Raw genomic sequence first — 15,834 nt, 5'->3', positions numbered from 1 at the left:
GATTTCTCACTTCGATCGTCTTACTAAGGAGCAGGAATATCTAGTAGACTATGCGAAACACTAATCCTAAGATACTGAGAATGTATAAATTTGGAAATATATTTTTGAAAGACCTAAAAGACTAAAACATACATTAACAAACAAACGAAGGCAAAGTTAGACAACCCAGGGGCTTAGTGACAGAAATCGACATAATTATTTCAGTGGGTCGCATAGGGCACCGGTGACCTACATGGTAGTCAACGTGCTAACTCTGTAATCGGAGGAGATCGACGAACCAAAATTCCTACATCTCGATATACGTTTGTGGTGCCGCCTTTTTGGTACCTTGAAGACGTAGAAAATTAAAAAGTGAATCTATGCAAATAAAATTTTAAATTTCGTAAGCTGAATGATATGGCTCACTTTGACACACAATGCAACGCCAATAAAAAAAGGTTAAATCTAAATTATACGCGCAAATAAAACAATTCACTTATTCGCACCGCGCAGAACTGTGTCAGTAATCATGTGGAGTGCTCGCCCCCGGTCCGCCGCTTGTAAAGCTATTGAGGAACCTTTGCATCAACTGCAAGATATATAGCAAAAAAAAAGGATATATAGCATGGGCGGGGGTCTGGGCTCAGTAGTAGGATAGAACTATTATCATACCGCATTTCAATATAATCAGTTCAATTTGAAAACAAACACACAAACTTTCTAATTATAGTGTATTAATAATACTAAAATTAAATTTGGAAAATCTTTAAGTGCCAATAACTTCTTAGGAAAATCAATTTTAATACAAAAAAAATTTAGCTCAAATTTAATATTTTTTTACCTGTGAAAAACTACATGAAAATTAATTAAATAATTCGAAAGATACGACATAATATACAGACGAAATATCATTCTAAAAGCCTCTGAAACAATAATAATCGTATGTTCTATAACTCTTCTATAATTCTTCGATTTCATTCTATTTTGATATATAATTAATAAATTCTACACCTTTCATTTTTATTACGCAGTATCAGTCCTGTACCGTAGCCTAAAATACATATTTGCTTAGCGAATCCATCGCTAGCCGAACCGGATGTTTAAAGTCGATGTTTCTAGTAATTTGCACACTGTACACGGTGAAATATATAAGTCTAAAGTTTCATCGTAACAAGCGTAATTAATACATTTGTAGTTCATAGATAACAAAAAATAACAGCAAAGACGACAAAAGCCAGAATCCGATAGGTTAGCGCCAAAGGGGCGCTTTAAAATAACGATGGGAAAACGAGTTTAAAATAGACAAAACGCTTAAACGTTAAATTTTAAAAAAGCTTTTACAAGAACTTCCCACCTTAGAAAAACTAACGACAAGGAGTGTTGAAAACGTGTTGTGTCTTCATACAATAATGTATCCCTACACTCTTAAAATACAGCTTAAAATCACTTAACTCTCTTTCATATTTGACTTAAAATAAAGTCCTTGACTTCACGCTTTACTATTATCTATATTGTATGTTTAAATATATATAAAAAAACAATTGAAATTGTGTCCGCATTTCCTTCAAAATATAAGCAAAAATAAATACTCTCTGCAAGCACTTCAGATGTAATGAAAGTTATTACCCTGCTTCTCTAATCTAACTATTACGTTATACAGAGAAACGAATTGTACCGGCTAATTTTGATATCTTATGTTAATGGGCATTTATAAAAAAATTTGGCGGTGATTTAATTATATTTTTGAATATTTAGACCAATTCAAGATATCTTATATTATAGTCTAGTCTACTAGTCTTAAATAGTTTTTAAATATTTACTATATGCTTAGTAATTACTTGAAAGTATAAACGTTATCGAAGGTGATGACGTCCTCAGTGGCATAAAGATTGTGGAGCTGTTGCCTGAAAATTTTATAAACTGTGATACTTAAGCTTAATCGTCATCATGGAGTTAATAAGTACCTACAACTGGAGTGCTGTCTAATGCCGAGAAATCGGTCTCGAAAGAGAATACTTTTTGGTCGCGGTGTCCTTGTCTAATGTGATGACCATATAAAATTTATTTATAGGACAAAATTATACACATGCATCAGTTTTGAATTTACCTTAAGTAATTCTGTGTAGCCCTATGTAAATACAAAACACGTGCTTGCAACAGTTTATTTATGTAAATTCAATTCTAAACATTGCTTCGTCGTCATGGTGACTTTTTTTCGACGTTTTTTTTTTTGGAAATTGCTGCGTTGTCGAAAATCTAGCACTGAGTTTTATTACAAACATCATTACCTCAGTTCTATTACTTAAACTTCCTCAAACTCATGTTTAACGTCCGAATACTCAACCGCGACTTAAATATTATGTTGAACTTAATTACGCAATTCCTACTTTAATGTACTGGCTAAGTAGGCCGTGCAAAGTAATATTTGACACTGCAACACACATGGTCTGCGCGTATCGGGTGCTCTTTTCCTACATTCACATCTTCAATTGATTTAAAATTGCTTGTATTTTTACTTAGTGCTATTTTCATGACACGTGTATATTAAGTCTACTAGTTACATTTTAGGAAATAAAACACAATGGGTAATAAAATGAAATGAACTGAAATTCATTTATTTGTTACATGTAGACAATTAAATAACTCTTAAATGACAAGTCAATACACATAACACAATACACACAGTACTTGATCTCTATTTACAAAATATTGGTTATATTATTATTATTAAGTTCAGTTCATTTTCTGTAGTCTTATAATATAATATTTCCTCTATTTTATGTAAATTCTTTTTTTTCACCGAAATACATAATTTATTTTAATCAATATCTAAGTGAACCATGAGTATCATTAAAATTTCGCAATTTCAATTTAAATTCAATTAAAAATCGCCATTTTTCTTTAATAAATCTAAAATCGACTTTATATTTACAATCACTATTTCGCGACTTTTAAGTTTTTGTTTCAAAACCTTAACATCTTGTCGTATTTTTGCTTTTCTCGGGGTATTTTTTATTTCTTGCGTTTGAGTACTTGATTCCTCTTGTTTGACCTTTATATAGGACATTTTCCAGAAATTCCAACGTCATATTTACTAGAAGATACTCCTCGTTCGCTTAACGTCAGGCAAATGATATACATGCTTGCGTGCGACGCTATTCAATACAATAAAAAAAGTTCAAAAAATACCACGTGGTGGCTCTTGTAATATAAAAAATACATTGCAAAATTATAGTTTTTCACGATTGTTTTTTCAAATTTAGTATATGACATAGATTAAGTACAATTTACAAGACAAATGGTATTAAATATTATAATGAGAAAAAATATCTCACATTTTAAAAATATATGCTCACACTAGTAAAAATTTATCAATGAATGTGACATATGGAAGGATATTCCACAAACTGGAGATGATTCTCGCTTACAACCACTTACAATACAAGTATTCACCATGATTACACGGAAACTTTCACGATTTTCGAAAAAAAACAAGCCACAAGCTGTATCAGTGCCCTTTTAACTTCGAACTACAAACGTAAATAGACGCCATTTTTCTTTTGATCCATTCATAGCTCTTTTTCGGTGATGCCAACAATTAATCTGGCTTCCCACCAAATTCAACATGTAAACCATCAGAAATCTACGTACCTACCATTAAATTTTCCATTAAACAGAGTTCTTATTATTATAGAACAATAATTATTTTGTTAATGAGCTTTATTAATATATGATACTCTATTAAAAATCAACATATATCATATAATCAATACTTCTTATATAATTTATTTTAATAAATTGTCATCATCAGAAACTAATTTCACCATAACTTTGTACGTTTCTTTTGAACCAATTTAATTTTTGACGTTGATGGAAATTCTAAATTGTCGCAAAATTTTCTAGTTAAGTCATAAAATGTTTACAATCCTGTAAAGTAGATTGATTTTAACCTTTTCGATAATTTTCAACAACGCCCAAGCTACTAAAAAATCCACTAACCATTAAAAGCCATTTTTGATAACTAAGACAGGGGTCCAAATTACGAGAATTCGTGGAAAATCCTCTAAGCTAGCTACACTGCTTTTTGTTTGTAAAATGTGCGAGAGGGACACCACCACTTAATAATCATTCTCTTTTCAGACCGTTTTTCCTTACATCTTTTGCTATTTAAAAATAAACTTTAAGCCATAGAGATAAAGTATATTTTTAGTTTTTATGTCAAACCAAGTAAGCACTCCAGTTAGAATAGTAACTCCATGATCGTCATTCCTTCATCTTTCTATCAATGTCATCCGTTCATTTATTAATTAAATTTAATGATTTAACAGTTGTTTTCTAAGAAATTAAGTACACAGTCTCTAAAAACACTTTCAATTTGTTTTATACATCTTTGATAAATAGGACAATAACTCATAAAAGTGCTTTAAATTTACCAATATGCTCATAACAAAATTGACATTTAAGTCGTACATACTTTTATTAAAGGGATTTTATGACCTGGTAACTAAGACCTTTAAGTCATGTCTTATTTTAATTTATATTCTTATTTTTATGAAAAATGATAATATGGAGTGAATAAAATGAAATGAAGACGATTAATTTGAGACATTAATCAACTGGGATGAAATAAAATGAAATGAGATGAGATGATATGGGATGAAATATAATCTTAGTAAAATGGTGGCCATTTACTGAGATTTTTTCTGTGGACTATTTGGAGGATCCCGAGAAATTACGTCCAGCAGCTTTGTTTTATTATTATCCCGCATTTGTGCACTTTCACAGATATTAAGAAGTTAATAAACCACCTTTATTACACATCGAAACCTGAAGAAACACTAAATAGACCAAATAAAACAAATCACACAACTACACTCCTCACATTTCCGCCAAAAAATCCGAGTCGTACACAATTTTTTTAAAAACACAGCTTAAAGTATCTGTTTGAGCAAAGGTGAATGGTAATATAATTCAAGAATAACAAAGGTCAAACATATTTTAATAAAATATTGGTAATTAAAGATAATTTTTCATTAAATAATGGTTTTCTGAAAGCTATCCTATTCCTTGAGATAAATTTCCAATAAAAGGAAATAAACATAACGCTCGATGTTTATTACAGATATTTATAATAATACGTCGAATTAAGTTTATTTTTCAAGAGCATTGATTGGTATGAGTACGGCCTACGACTTAAGGAATTTGTATGGTAAAATAGCTTTAAAGTTATCTATTTGGTATATATAAAAATATAAACTAATTTATAGCCAATTACGTATTTTAATTATTAAAATATTTCGTCATACTGAAGTTGCCTCTAGTTAAAAACATGATAGTGCACTTTATTTCGAACAACAAACATCTTTAACAGAGTTTCTCTGAAGCTCCTATTTATAGGCACTAACTTTCGTACCCTATTATGTAAAACAGATTTTAGCTGAGATTAGTGACTCCAGGATGATCATACCAAAGAGGTTCAGAAAAAAAGGAGAGATGTTCAGCAAAACAAGTATTTTTTTAGAAATATAGCTAGCTGTCGTTTCGTTATAACGAAGTACTTTTTCACGTTATAACGAAGCAACAAACATGGAAGAGCGCTTTTTGGAAAACAGACTTTTCGCCTAAGTACCTATTTTTAGACACTAGCCCTAAGTACCATGAATATGTAAATATTGATTAGCGAGGGTTCGTGAAACAGGGGTGTTTGTCCAAAAAAACATGTGGATAGCTAACTAAAAGCTACTAATTTTTGAATCACGATATAAGTCACCTCAATTTTTTCATTCAGATTTTTACAAATTGGTAAATTATATTTAAATGAAAACGGCACCTATTATCGTACTATTTTTAGCTTTTTAACAGTATCCCGCTTTCAAACAATTCTTGTCCAGTTTGTTTCATAAATTAACGATAAAATGTTATGGTCTTGAAAAATAGTGTGGGTAGTTTTATTGTGCTACTACTACTACTACTGTGCTGTACTGTGCATTATTTAATTTGAACATAATCTATTTCTGTTTTATTAATTGACGTAAGCCCTAACGGACTTTTGGTGAAGGAAGGGAACGATCGGGTTGAAATAAAACACGATTAATAACGATTTTTTTTATTTGTTTATTTATTTTCCAGAAAGAATCACATACATTCATTATTCTTTTACAAGCTGTCATAGAATCCAAATGATTTCGTTTGGCGTTTACAATACATTAAATCGGCGTGGAGTCGACTATTTCAAATTTTGTGCGTAAACAGTGATGCATGCACAGCGGTCCAAGTACACCACGACCGAATTCTCGCTTCCATCAAGCACTTTTATTATCAAATTCTAACAAAAATGAAACACCATCAAACCCAACTGAAGTAAGTGACAAAATCTTATCTTTCTGTATTACTGTATAAGCTTCATTTACTGTGGACACCGAAATAACATTAAATATTCAGCTAAGACAACGTTCATGACGGTTATTAAAATTCGACTAATTTAATATACGAAATGGATACATCAATATTATAATATTACAAGTATACTCGTTTTTCTATTACATTCCGTGGCACTTGCGCTCCATACGACAGTACGTACGGTCATGCGGTGTGTTCACAGCCTAAACTGACTTCCCAAAGCGGACCGTGCCTTCCCTCCGAAATACCAACGCCATTAATTGTAACGTTCAAGAAAAAAAAATCGTACACTATCAATTACAATATAAGATTACAAATACGAAATCAGGGACGTTTTAGAAAGGACCTCGATTCGATATTTATGACACAAAGCCCGAGAAAGATACCCGGTAGCATTATTTGACCGACGAGCAAAATTGAATCTTAATGCCAAGAAGACACAATATATTTTTGAACATTAGATATCGTATAGCCGATGCCCTTTTTAAAACGACCTCAAAGTTTGTTCATTGACCTTACACTACTTGTATACTTATCAAAGATGACTACATTTCTTTATAACCATAGAAATTATATAAACGTAACTAAAGGAATATTCTTCTTTTAAAGTTATAATATACTTGACTTTGTAGTCAAAACAACATTAAGCTTAAGCATTATCCAAAATCATTTTAACGTAAAATTAAATAACAAAAATATATGTACAATTTAGCAATAAATAATTACAAAATAATATAAATGAATAAAAATAATGGAATCTTATTTTTAGATATTTCTAAAGTCGAAGGTGCAAATTGTTCACAATAAAGGATACAAATACGAGCTAGTTTATATGTGATTGGTATTAATTTAAAACGATTATAGAAAATTCTGCTCACAGACTACTCGCTAAATGCTATGTTGAATGCACAACAGGAGAAAATTGCTATTGTCAATAATCATTGATATAACTGTAGGAGCGACATCTATTGAAATAATATTGAAACTGGTTCCATGAGAAATTCATACTAATAAATACAAAATAAATTCTAGGACGCAAGCGCGTTTCCCTTCTGTCCTGCTCTTGAGATCTGACAGACGAATGTAAACTGAGGGTAGATATATCTAAAAATTAAATTTGATTTTTTGACGTTTGTCATTGAGCGCACTTGCAGTTTCGAAACCTGTCAAAAATTCTTGTCAAAATCATAATAAGAAAATGAATAAAAATCAACAGAAAAAGATAGCACATTAAATGCATTGCACATATGTATATATAATTACCAATACAACATTAATACTAAGTCTATTATAATAGATCGTACATAATATGCACTAGCATGAGAAATTACTTCATTCATAATAATCACAACAATATAATTGCGTTAAGATATACCTTGATCGATGACTATGGCAACCCAAACTGATACGACGGTCATATTGAACCCTATTTCTTCACAGTTGAAGATAAATTTCCTCTGCTGCGTAAATTCTATGGATCTTGACTTTTCATGTTGTTTTTTCTCGATCAGTCTGAATCGACCTTTACAACTATGACTAAATCATCTAAATCGAACGTTTTGATATTATACCATGAGATTCGGCCACAACCGAAATATTTAAGGGATGGAATTTAGGGAGCAAATGTTTTCATATAGCACATTTTGACATTGCTAGTGGCCATTCAACTATTTGCCAATTAGATTATTGATCGAAGATAGTTAATGGAACCACAGAAATTATTGATTAGAATGATCTAAAAGCATATTGTAGGAATCAGACTTATATCAGTCTTGTCGCGAGTCGAATCGATCGTCTCGCAGAATCGAATTAGCGAATTAACGAAGATTACAGTCTCGGTTCAATAGAAAAAAATATTAAAAAATAGGGTTCGGTTTACTCTAATAAAACACACAATGGAATTGATGAATTACGATAATGTAGTGTCCGTGTTGATATTATACTTTTGACCTTGTTCGTGCGTTTTAATGAAGGCTCGCGTGCCTGCCGCGCGGCTCACGTTTGTAATTACGTATCATCGAACGCCCCGACAAGGTACCGTATGTTTACATGTTGTAAGCGATATATATCGCATCGATCTGATCGGACAGGAAGCCGTCGCGTAGGTGCATGCGCTGTTTCTCGCCACGAGAGTTGATCGGCACGACCCCGGGGTCGACCACCACGACCACGCCCACGATCAGGTGGTGCTCCTCGAGGACGGTGTTGGTCACAAGGGGGACCAGGTTCAGTGCCTCGCTGTCGTTGCCGTCCAACTCGACCACCACCACGAGAAGGTTCGTCCAAGTGAACACGGCGCTGTAAGAAATTATTCTGTACAGTATTCAAGAGCGAGAATCCACGATGAAAATGTATTATTAATCAGAAAATTCGGTTATGTGATCTCATTCGTCATGTCGTCGCTGTCAAGCCAAAATCTGCTATGTGCAAAAACTCTATTTTGATTTAACGAGTAAAGACATTTTCGTATAATATTTTATATGAAGGTGAATTTTTAAGAACTATATCAAATGAAAGATATAGATAAATATTAAAGCTATAGACACTTAACCGTTTTGTTACACGGTAGCTAGGGCTGTGAATTATACGAAAAGATCAATAGGTAAAAATCTCAAAAAGTGCACATATTAGATTTTGGTTCGACAACGATGATGTGCTTAGTGCGAGTTTTTAAACGTTCTCGATAACGTAAAAGTTAACTCAATTTGCGTGCAGTTGGAACAGCGCCCCTAGCGGCAAACGTAGGCAAAAATTCCAACTCATCAGTATTATGCTTTATTCAAGCCATAGGAATCAATACCACCGTTATGCGGCCAAGGATTTACAGCCACTATGCTAGTGTAACTCAGGTTGTTTTATCAAAATAGACGGTAACAATTAACTTGTTATAGAGAAGTTTTGGTAAACGCCTGATATCAAATAGACCGTGATTTTATCCGTCCTGTCTACGTTCAATCTTAACTAAGAACTAAGCTAGTTGAGAACCAGGGTACGCTGACACGCAGTTCAATAAGGTCGCCTATGTAAGAGCAGATAGTTGTGTACCACGCGACCATGTCATACGCTTTGCAGCGGCTCTCAACAAACACAACTTATTGACATTTCGTAATACGTTACTTATTATTATTTTACTATGCTTTATTTGCATTTGAGCGATAACCATTCACTATTCGAACATTCCAATAACCAGGAAAATTTGAATAATTCAGAATTTAAAACAAAAGCACTGACGTAATACTAACCATTCAGCGATTTTCTTGTGGCATCTCATTACCGAGTTCTCTATGTCGATGGGATGGTAGCGCATGCCGCGCAGCATGATGGTCTCGTCGAGGGCTCCCACCACGAACACAGCGTCGTGTGTGTCGTGAGAGTCTGGTAGTATGCTGACGCTCCCGCAGGCCGAGGCTAGCGAATCCGTGTCACTATCGCGCGGAAGCATCGAAGAAGAGTCGTCCAGGCTCGTATTCACCGAGCTGATTTCCGTTCGCCTCAAAAACCCAAGGTACCCGGTCCTGGCGTACACTTCGCCCGTGTTCCCAGTAACGAGCTGAGCGCTGAAGTGGTCCGCGTAATCGCTCTCGTCGCCGTAGATCGTGAAGTACCCGCTGGCGTTGTGAGGTGACTGTACCCAAATTTCGCCCAAGTGCGAGTCCCCACACTGGCCCTTGGTTTCCGGATTAGCTGTGATGACTTTAACTCCAGGTAAGAGTTTTCCTGACTCCATCAGACACAGAGAGTGTGGGCTGCCGCGTTCCACAAGGGACACGCGATCATTCCTCAAAGCTCTTAAGTCAACGTACACGGTCGAGGGTTCGGGACTGGATGCGCCTTGCAGACATATGGCTATGTTAACGCGACATCCAAACGATGTGGAGACGGCTCGTGGACTCAGTCCGAGAGCTGAAAACAACTTCGAGAACGAATTCGTCAAATTGATTCGAGGACGTTCTTCAGCAACGACGACACAAGTCCGGACACAAGCCAGGTTGATGCCCTTCGACTTGAGCTGGTTCACGGAGCTGCCGAGCCCCTTCGTGCAGAGCTCCATGACACCATACGAACAGAACGTATCTCGTACTTTGTATTGAGAGACAGCGCTGAGCCACAGAGCAGGATTGACCTCCACTTCCGAAGGTGGGATTAGGATCGAGTGGTGTCCTGAATAAATGCTGCTAAGGCACCATAGCGCGAAACCGAGGCCGCAGTACGGGTCCAGACAGAGAGCTATGTGCCGCGACGGATATAATTCGCAAGCGATTTTCATAGAACGGCAGAGCGAGGTAACGGCCGCATGGGACATCTTAATGCCGGCAAGCATGCCCGTGGTCGACACGCTGAAGTCCAGGTACGCGAGCATTTCTGCGGTGGGAGCTCGATACATTATAGGCAGCTTCTTTTTGGGCATGTCGTCTGTGTCCAGCGTCATCGGCCAGGCCTTGCTGTCCAGAACATTGCTAGCCTCCTTGGAACGCAGGAGTTTTATCACAGATTGGTTCGATAGGACCAGCGTGGCTTTACTGACGTCGACAATCATTCGGACCGTTGGTAAAGTGGTGTGTAAGTTTTGTGGGTGAGGCGGACGTATGGTGACGGGTACAGCGCCCACATAGAGGCACCCGTAGAAGGCGCAGATGAGATCCAATCCCGGCGGAAATATCAAAGCGACGTGATCCCCGGTATTAACTCGACCTTTCTCCAGCAGCAAGTTGCCGATCCTTTCGGCTTTTTTGTGTAGTTCAGCGCAGGTCAGGACTTTGGAAACCGCTCCCTTCGCGTTGAGGAGTGTGAATATCACGTGATCCGATGTACTTTGAGCCCGCCATCTCAGGATTTGAGATATGAATTGATACTGTAAATAGAGTGCAACAATCAGAGCCACATTCAGATGATCAAATAATATTTTTAGAGTGCGCATTCAAACCTTTCGGGCAGCATCAGAATCGTCAGTGTATCCCATGTCGCGGCCCTGCGCCGACGCGAGTCGATTTCCTTGTACCAAGTTCCCCACGATTACGGATGCCGGACCTACATCTGTCATGTACAATATTGATTTTTATTCGTTTTTTTTTATATACTCCTTATAATATTAATATCTTAGTAATATACTGTATTTATTGGAACAAAATCAAGATTATTAGTACGAAAATTCGTATTTATATGTGGACGAGCTCACAGCCCACCTGGTATTAAGCGGTTACTGGAGCCCAAAGACATCTACAACGTAAATGCGCCACACACCTTGAGATATAAGTTCTAAGGTCTCAGTATAGTCATAACGGCTGCACTACCCTTCAAACCGAAACGCATTACTGCTTCACGGCTGAAATAAGCGGAGCGGTAGCACCCACCCGCGCGGACCCACAAGAGGTCTTACCACCAGTAATTACGCAAAGTATAATTTTGCGGCTATGATGTTTAACCCACGATGTTATTGCTTCACCGTGGAAGTCAATCGTGAATAATTGTTAAGTACGTATTTTATTAGAAAAATTGGTACCCGCCTGCGGGATTCGAACACCGTTGCATCGCTAGATGCGAATGCACTCGACGTCCCATCCTTTAGGCCACGACGACTTCAAAACTTCGGACATTAGTTTAATTACTTTAGGGATTACAGCATTCGGATTTGTTTTGTCTCGCAATCATGCGATTTGGTATAAAAGACTGTATAGACGTTTGTATCAATCAAATGACACTAAGACCTTATGTCACGGGCCATATAGATTAATTAATTAGTGATTTTATTTTCCCTATATTTTTATTTTCTATGTTTACCTGAATGTATCTCCCTTGGTTTGGGCAGGTTGGTGACGCACGTGTGCGGGCACATCAGCACGTTGGACGGGTGCAACGTGCCCTCGAGGAATCTTCGTTTGCACTCGCTCAAATGGATCCCGCCGAGCGGAGTTTTGGGCAGGAAGTTCGGTTGGACGAGCGCGAGGCAGTATATCCCCACTTGGTGTATCGAGTCGACGGCTTGCAGGACGCGGGACATCCACTGGAATGACTGGAAATAATTTGCACTTTGTTTGTAGAAAGCTGACGTCAGCACGACCACCCTGATGGCCGGGAGACGGGCGGATCGTTGTTGTCGTCAGCGGCACACAACAAAGTCGATTTAATATTCCAAAAAGCGTTCTAATTATGTGACATAAAAACAGAGTTGTTCACTTATGTCATATTGACTAAAAATCTATGGGCTGAGTGTGTACGAAAATAGTATCTACATGTTCGCACGAAAACACCAGACTGCAATAACGTTTTATTCGGAACCCCAAAACTATAGTTAAATAGTTTGAGGCCTAAAAAAAGTTGTTTAATTATGTATACTCGAGGTTTATGTGACTCTAATCATGGAAAATAATTCGTATAGTTTTCTGAATGAGATGGTTTTTCGAGATAATGGTAGCTCATGTCAGTCTGCTAATCTAAATAATCTAAGCTTAAAAAAACATGTCAATCTGTCTCTTCGTTTGGACGTGAAAGCAAGATAAACAAACATTCACATTTGTAATATTATGGTATGGATTACGAGTGGATGCTGTTTCACAGAAAGCAAAAATATTAGTTTACGATGCACCGATGACGTCACACTTTACTACATAGCTCTTTTATTTCTAAACAGACTTTCGCTGTCGATGTCCTCTGAAAGGAAGCCAATTAAGGTGGCGCCACAGTAGCAAATGGAAGAATTTTAAAAATAGCGCCATAAACTAACTGCCAACTTCACACTGTTTAAAACTTCTACACTAGCGCTATTTCGGTGAAGTTTCCAACAATAACTTTTTAACTTATCCCCTAACACATACCAGACGGTGTTTCTTATCTCTACCCTCAATATTTATCTTTGATCAAATCCGTTCGTAGTTTAGTTTGTTAACGAGAAATTCGGGGGCAATCTGTAGGCAATCTGTTAACAAGCGTACCGAATTTCTCTAATGAAATACGTACTCAAGAAATGTTCACGATTGACTTCCACGGTGAAGGAATAACATCGTGTAATAAAAATGAAACCCGCAAAATTACAATTTGCGTAATTACTGGTAGTAGGATCTCTTGTGAGTCTGCGCGGGTAGGTACCACCTCCTTGCCTATTTCTGCCGTGAAGCAGTAATGCGTTTCGGTTTGAAGGGTGGGGCAGCCGTTGTAACTATATGGAGATCTTAGAACTTATATCTTAAGGTGAGTGGCGCATTTACGTCGTTAATGTCTATGGGCTCCAGTAGCCACTTAACACCAGATGGGCTGTGAGCTCGTCCACCCATCTAGCAATAATAAAAAAATAATGTAGCACGTACCTCTTCTTCGCCGCAGTCCGGTCGCTGTTCGGCCACAATACATATACGCTCGTCTCGCAACACCCGCACCGAGAACACAGCTATGCGTCCCCGGTATATGAACTTCATCGGTTCGACGGCGAGCACCGTCGCTATGATGTCGTCCATGTTGTGCTTGCGGCCGGTTACCGTCATGAGACCGTCTCGAGATCCGCACACGAACACTAGACCTGGCGACGGGCAGACAACATCATGAGTCTCACGTCGAACGGGCTCTTGAGACGCGACCGCATCTCAGCATGAAATTCAACCTGTCCTTCCCTTGTCTCTACCCTCGAAGAACAAAAACTTAAACGCAAATGAAATGTATAGAGTGGTGGTAAGTTGGAACAGATACAGCATAAAGTCTATATTAATATATAAATCTACAGTGGTTTTTACGGATGTTCCGTGATAACTACTGAACCACGCGTCCGATTGACTTGAAACTTGGTATCCGTGTAGAAAATACATGTACTTAATGGATAGGCTAATATTTATATGAGTGTAGGACTCCCTAATAATAATGACAATAATTAATAATGTTATTTTTAAATTTTCAGCGAAGCGGGCGAGTATGGCTAGTAATATTATAAAATTTGTATAACACAGTGTGAGTTGCCAGATGAGATTTCCCGATTTTTCCGGTTTTCAATTTTTTATTACAAATATTACAATTCATATATTTTTATTACAATTGATTACATATACCAATAGGCTACGTGATTAAATCGGCGGTAATCCGCAGTGTTTTCGTAACTTGTAACTTACCACCAGGTCCCAAAAATCCCAAGAGTCCGCTCCTGACGTAGTGCTCCTCTCCGATCGGTTCCCCGTCGGAATCCAAGGGTCTGACGCGGAATACGGTGTTGGTCAGACCCGGCAGGCCCCAGTAGCCGGACCCAGTCGCTCCGGAGAGTACACAGATTTCACCCACTTCATCGGTTTTGCATAGATACGCGGGGCCTTCCATTTTCACTACGACGATAACGCCTGTAATCAAACATTTAGTAATTAAAATGATATAATTACTATCTAAGCGCTAGCTTAAATGTGCTGTGGAGAAAATATGATATGGAATAATTTCGAAGATATATAAAACAGAAAGGTCGGATACATTGAGAAAAAAAATGTTTTTATTTGTCTCATTGCAAATTTCTGAGCCGTCAAAAATTCGCTCGTAATTTAAGGTTACTTATTTTGAACATTACCGGTACCGGTTAGAACAACAATTATAGTTCTATTTATATTAAATGTACACAGATATTTCAAAAAAAAAATTATAAAAAGGTACTTATCGATTTCTAAGCGTCAATAATAAATATCATGAGGAACAAAATTAATATAATGAAAACCAACTGTTTCCGGAAAACGTATCGAATTTTTAAAGGTTTCGCAATATTGAATACTCACACGAGGGCATAACCTGACCGCAGTCCTGCAATGTGAGCGATGTGAGGGAGTTTTCCGCGTCTACCCTCACGACTCCATACGAGAGTCCCGACATGGAGAGTACTCCTCGCCCGGCCGAGGATCCACCGCGTCCGGCACGACGAATGCACACCGTCATCGACTCGCTGCTGCAGGCGCACGGGCATATCGCGTCTCCGCGGACTCCTAAAAGGCAGCATTTAGAATAAAGACCATACCGAATTACTTTATACTATACTTTATATTACGTTATACTAATTAATTTATACTAGAGGTCCCCTGGTAGTCGGAATTCGACTATAACTAATGGAAATTATAAGTTTGTACACTATCATGATTCTATTGTCAAAGACTATTAAATACTTCTTTAATCATAGATTTCGTCAAAACTACACTTTAGAGAAATATTAGTAAAGAGAAAACAATATTTAATCTATTCTCAATTTGACAGACTATAACTGACAGACGGCAAAGAAAAGTTTGAAAATAAACAAATAGTATGCATGCGTGTGTGTGTCAAATACATGGTAGTGTGTGTAATGTTTTCTTTATTGATTTAATGTATCTTTTATGCATTATTTTAAAAAAATATTAGCATTGTGCACTTCTTCTCTATATTCTCTATAAGTGTGGAAAATTTCATACTCCTCCGTCCGCGCAATTTTCGTAAAAAGAGATACAAAGTTTTTGCTTCACGTATTAATAT

General features: G+C 36.9%; 1 protein-coding gene across 7 annotated transcripts in view; it reads right to left on the bottom strand.

Moving 5' to 3' along the window:
- Nucleotides 1–6,073: 6,073 nt before the first annotated feature.
- The window catches only part of DIP2 (disco-interacting protein 2), a 146,793-nt gene continuing 137,032 nt past the window's right edge, over nt 6,074–15,834 (bottom strand). For 4 of the 7 annotated variants that reach the window (XM_028179955.2, XM_028179971.2, XM_028179978.2 and 1 more), the window contains 7 exons: nt 15,111–15,314; nt 14,469–14,690; nt 13,680–13,888; nt 12,157–12,388; nt 11,303–11,412; nt 9,621–11,230; nt 6,074–8,676 (listed from right to left, as the gene is read on the bottom strand). In XM_028179955.2, coding sequence (XP_028035756.1) covers nt 8,424–8,676; nt 9,621–11,230; nt 11,303–11,412; nt 12,157–12,388; nt 13,680–13,888; nt 14,469–14,690; nt 15,111–15,314 — 2,840 coding nt within the window. In that variant the 3' untranslated portion in view covers nt 6,074–8,423. The remainder of the gene's footprint in view (nt 8,677–9,620; nt 11,231–11,302; nt 11,413–12,156; nt 12,389–13,679; nt 13,889–14,468; nt 14,691–15,110; nt 15,315–15,834) is intronic. The other 3 variants (XM_028179965.2, XM_089727249.1, XM_089727253.1) reach the window with 1 other exon arrangement.

Source organism: Bombyx mandarina, chromosome 01, assembly GCF_030267445.1.
Source record: "Bombyx mandarina strain Sakado chromosome 01, ASM3026744v2".
In the NCBI taxonomy this organism is placed as follows: Eukaryota; Metazoa; Arthropoda; class Insecta; order Lepidoptera; family Bombycidae; genus Bombyx; species Bombyx mandarina.
The sequence above is the reverse complement of the archived record's forward strand: the minus strand, read 5'-3'. Positions and strand labels throughout refer to the sequence as shown.